At 39.8% G+C, this 5,139-nt stretch overlaps 1 protein-coding gene and 1 long non-coding RNA gene across 4 annotated transcripts in view; one reads left to right on the top strand and one right to left on the bottom strand.

The window, feature by feature from the left end:
• LOC106872261 (cyclic nucleotide-gated cation channel beta-3) overlaps window positions 1-5,139 on the top strand; it is a 527,825-nt gene that overhangs the window by 456,062 nt on the left and 66,624 nt on the right. The window contains exon 1 of one of the 3 annotated variants that reach the window (XM_052968625.1): window positions 1,029-1,343. The exons of the other annotated variants lie outside the window; for them this stretch is intronic. Within the exon in view, the coding sequence (XP_052824585.1) occupies window positions 1,275-1,343 (69 nt within the window). The 5' untranslated portion in view covers window positions 1,029-1,274. Of the gene's footprint in view, window positions 1-1,028; window positions 1,344-5,139 lie in introns of those variants that run through there. 3 annotated transcript variants of the gene reach the window in all.
• The window catches only part of LOC128248105 (uncharacterized), a 48,932-nt gene that overhangs the window by 10,347 nt on the left and 33,446 nt on the right, over window positions 1-5,139 (bottom strand). The window lies entirely within an intron of this gene.

Genomic DNA, 5,139 nt, shown 5'->3' with positions numbered 1-5,139 from the left:
ATATATATATATATATATACACACACTTATTGTGGCAGTGCTCAGGCATGGCCAAAGCCCACAGACTGAAGTAGATATCTTAATTTTTTAAATTGTATTTTATTTCTCTTTCCTGATGTCTGCATGTGTGTGTATAGATAGATAGATAAATAGATACATATATATCTATGTGTATGTATGTACGTATGTATGCATGCATGTATGTATGTATATTGTGTGTCAGGCTCTCGTAAGTTCCATTGGTAACATGGAATCCAGTTCAACCTGTTGCATGGCCGGGTTGTTAGTGACTAAACCGGCACCCCTTTCAGGCTACCCTGGTGAGGAGAGTTGCTAGAAACCCAGCAGGATTAAAAACAAGACCTGTTGAAAGGTTGGATGAACCTAGTGCAGGCTCAACGGCTATCCAGTAATAGCACAGGTACGCAAAAATTCCAGTATGGTGCCTGGCATGCTAGAAGACCACTGGGAGTAAGGCACTCCTCAGCTTCTGCTGAAGCATGTTTTTAGGAGAACGTCACTCTGATATAAAACCAGATATGCAGGGAATGGCATTTGACATTTTGGGAATCTTTGGTTTGTGCTATAAATCATGGTGCTCCCACATTCCTGAACCTGCAACGCATATTGGCACCAGACATCTCGCTCTGGCTTGTCTCTGGATAATGTCAATAGAGTGGAGAGGGTCTATGAGGTGTCATGCAAGTTTATTGGACCTAAAGCTCTGCACAGGCATTACTGACCTCTGCTTGATATGTGCTGCTTTTTTCCCCACTATATATACTTATTCTATTTTCAGTATATTTGTATCTTTATTTTTAGTATATATTTATTTATTTTTAGTATATATTTATTTTATTTTTATTCAGAAGTCCTGTGGTGATGGGAAGATGGCGAAGCATGCAGACCTGACAGGTTGGAAGCATGTAGTCAGCGACCTGCACGTAGGCGGCCCATGCTAGATATCCTGGAAAGGATGGAATTTGTGCTGAGGTCTTGCGATTTGGTAATGATTACATCATACAGTCCCTTCATGAACTTATTAGTGTAGTCTGGAGGGATGGTGCAATGCCTAAGGACTGGAAGGATGCAATTATTCTTCCTCTCTATAAAGGAAAAGGACCCAGAAAAATGTGTGGAACTACAGAGGTATTGCTCTACTATCAGCTGCTGGCAAGGTTCTGGAAAATATTCTTCTTACCCACCTGAATGAGTGTCTCATAAATGATGTCTTATCTGAATCTCAATGTGGATTTCGATCTGGTAGAGGGACAATGGATATGATTTTCACAGCAAGACAGATGCAGGAGAAGTGCTATGAGCAGAATATGGATCTTATTCAGGTATTCATTGATTCAACCAATGCCTTTGATATTGTGAATAAGGCCTTGCTATGGATGCCCAGATCACTTTGTATCTATAATTAAATCATTTCATGAGGAGATGGAGGCTTGGGTTAATGTTGATGGTGGCATAGTGAGATCTATTCCTGTAGAGAATGGTGTCAAGCAGGGAGATATCTTTGCCCCAGATTTTTTTTCTTTGTACTTTACTGCAGCTTTTGCTAAGGTTAGCTCTCTGGGAATATATGTCAGGTATTGATCTTCTGGCTGCCTCTTCAATCTGCGCCGATTTACTGCCAATTCAAAGTCTTTGAGTCTCTTATTCATGACCTCCTTTATGCAGATGACTGTGACTTAGTTACTCATACAGTGGATGACATGCAAATACTTATGAATCGTATTTCTACTTCTTGCAAGGCATTTGGACTCAGCCTGGACAAGACTGTGGTAATGTTCCAGCCTGCACCAGGAAATCCATATGTGGGACCAGCTATCTTGGTTGAAGGAACAATACTGAAAGTGGTAGATAAGTTTGTCTACCCAGGCAGCACACTCAGCTATTCTTGCTCCCTGGATGATGAAATATCTTTCAGGCTGCAGAAAGCAACTGATTCCTTCCAGTCTCTTGACTCTCATGTCTGGTCCCAGCATGGCATCACTAGGCAAACAAAAATTGCTGTGTACTGTGCATGTGTACTGACATTGCTCCTTTACTCATGTGAAACATGGACCCTTTACAAACGTTATGTAAAGGTCCTTGAATGCTTTCATCAGAGATGTCTGAGACACATTCTGAATGTTGGCTGGACCTTAAAAACTCCAAATACACAGGTCCTGAGGAAAGTTGATATCTTGAGTATTGAGGCAATGGTGCACAAGCACTTGTTACAATGGACTGGGCACCTTATTGGAATGAAGGATAGCAGGATCCCTAAACAGATGCTATATGGGGAACCTGTTAGTGGAAAGATACCCTGGCAGAAACCAAGGCTGTGATTTAAGGACTGTCAAGTCCTCATTAAAGGCCTGTGGTATGCAGGAGACCAACTGGGAGAGCAATGCCTGTCATCACCACAGAGGGAGGAAGCATAAGAAAACATGAAGAACAGATATTAAAAACTACAGTGAAAGAATGCTACCAGATTGTTGCTGCAGATGTGCAAACAATATGGGACAAATTTTCATTTCCTTATATTGGGTTTGAGGGAATAGCTCTAAAAATTGAGAGATTGATTGAATCTGCTTATAAATTAAACAAAATACCTATAAAGCTAAGAGGAGACAGTTTTGATAAGAAATTAGAGGAGGTCAATGAAATGTTGGATACATGCACCTGCATGTGTTATGACAAACAAATAAAAAGATCTGACTGTCATAGTCAATGCCTCTTCCTTGTCATAGCCAAGCAGTCCAGCATGCTATCAATTTAGTGACAAAAGCTTCTGAAGTCAGAGTAGGCTACGAAAATCAGCACAAATTCATATTAAATGTACAGAAATCAAGGCAAAGGCCACCTCACATTGACTAGAAAAAACAATGGCCATTTAATTAAATAGTAAATACTATTAATGCTTATTTTATGGTGTTCACTGTTCATGTATTTCATTTGAGGTTCGTGCATGTTTTTTTTATTGCGTATTATGTTGAAAGTGCTTTTCTGAATATAGGCACTTTTTTATTTTAAAAAATTAATACAAACTATATAAATGAATAAAAAAATAAAGATTCCAATAACTGTTTTTTTTCAGGTGGTGGGTGGGGATTGCATATAATTTATAAAATGTTATATAGGTAATATTTAACCAATACAAAGTTAATAGCATTAAAACAAGTTTACAGTTCCTTACATTTTCAGTAGTCAAAACGCAGAATTAGGGGGTGGCTATGCAAGGAATAGGGGTGGTCACATACTTTTTAAAATTTGTTAATTTAGTTCTCACACCAAAATGAACTCCAAGCAATATGTGGAATAAGAATATAAAATTTCACCCACCCCCCACCTCAATGTATATGCACATATGTGTGTATATATACATATATATATACCCCCAATGTATATGTACATATGTGTATATATATGTACATATGTATATATATGTACATATGTGTGTATATATATAAACTCTGCTGGTGACAAAGGGCCTCTCACTCAGAGTAAAAGGCAGACTGTATGACGCATGTGTGCGAACAGCCATGCTACATGGCAGTGAAACATGGGCCATGACTGCTGAGGACATGTGTATGCTTGCAAGGAATGAAGCCAGTATGCTCCGATGGATGAGTAATGTCAGTGTGCATACTCGACAGAGTGTAAATACCTTGAGAGAAAAGTTGAACCTAAGAAGCATTAGTTGTGGTGTGCAAGAGAGACGATTGCACTGGTATGGTCATATGACGAGAATGGATGAGGATAGCTGTGTGAAAAAGTGCCACACCCTAGCAGTTGAGGGTACCTATGGAAGAGGTAGACCCAGGAGGACCTGGGATGAGGTGGTGAAGCACGACCTTTGAACATTAGGCCTCACCGAGGCAGACCATAACCCGTAGCCTTTACCAGGGGTGTAGCCAGCCCACTTATGCTTACATTGCCTTCTTTGGACACAAAACCCTGCTTGTGAAGACCTGTTGAGGCAAGTGAAATCGAAATCGAACCAAATTCGATGACCGGCACCCATGCCAACCTTCCTTCATTGGACACTGAACTCAGCTTGCAAAGACCTGTTGGGGCAAGTGAGATCGAAACTGAACCAAATTTGATGACTGGCACCCATGCCAGTGGAGTGCTTAGCACCATCCGAGCGGGATCACTGCCAGAGCAGCGGTCTCGCTCCCATGCTGGTGGCACGTAAAAAGCACCATTTGAGCACGATCGTTTCTAGCTTTGCCTTACTGGCACTTGTGCTGGTGGCATGTGAACAAAACATTGGACTGACTCCTGTGCATGTGGCATGTAAAAAACACCATTTGAGCGTGGCCGTTGCCAGTACCACCGGACTGGCCCTCATGCTGGTGGCATGTAAAAAGCACCCACTACACTCTCAGAGTGGTTGGCATTAGGAAGGGCATCCATCTGTAGAAACTCTGCCAGATCAGATTGGAGTCTGGTGTAGCCATCTGGTTCGCCAGTCCCCAGTCAAATCATCCAACCCATGCTAGCATGGAAAGCGGACGTTAAATGATGATGATATATATATATGTATATATATATATATATATATATATATATACATATGAAATCGATAGAAGAATAAAGAAAATATAGAGGAAAACAAGAAGGTAGTAAAAAGACAATTGAAATATATAAGCAAGGTCAATACACAGGGATACACATACAATCATAGACAAGTAATGCAGCCACCCACTCTCGTGTGTGTGTACGCCATTATGTAAATCCATGTATATTGACTTTGCTTCATTCCACTTGCTCAGGTATTTCTATTGTGTTTCGAGTGTCTTCCATCTCATTCTTAATTTCATTTTTTTTCTTTTTTTCTCTTTTCTGTATCTTCTGTATTTTTCTTTATACTATTTTATCTCAACTTTCACTCTCTTTCTATCTCACTTACACATACTTTCATACACGCATATGTGGGCATGTACATGGATATACGTATGTCTGTGTATATAAAGTATGAGTCTGTATATATATATATATATATATATATATATACATACATGCATGGACAGATAGATTGATTCATTGATTAATTGATTAATTCTGTCTTTGTTTTGACCTCTTTTACTTCGTGTTTTCTCATCTGTGTGTGTGTGTGTGTGTGTGTGTGTGTGTGTGTGT

This window comes from Octopus bimaculoides, chromosome 1 (genome assembly GCF_001194135.2).
Source record: "Octopus bimaculoides isolate UCB-OBI-ISO-001 chromosome 1, ASM119413v2, whole genome shotgun sequence".
NCBI classification, from domain to species: domain Eukaryota; kingdom Metazoa; phylum Mollusca; class Cephalopoda; order Octopoda; family Octopodidae; genus Octopus; species Octopus bimaculoides.
This window is presented reverse-complemented; position numbering and strand designations above follow the sequence as displayed.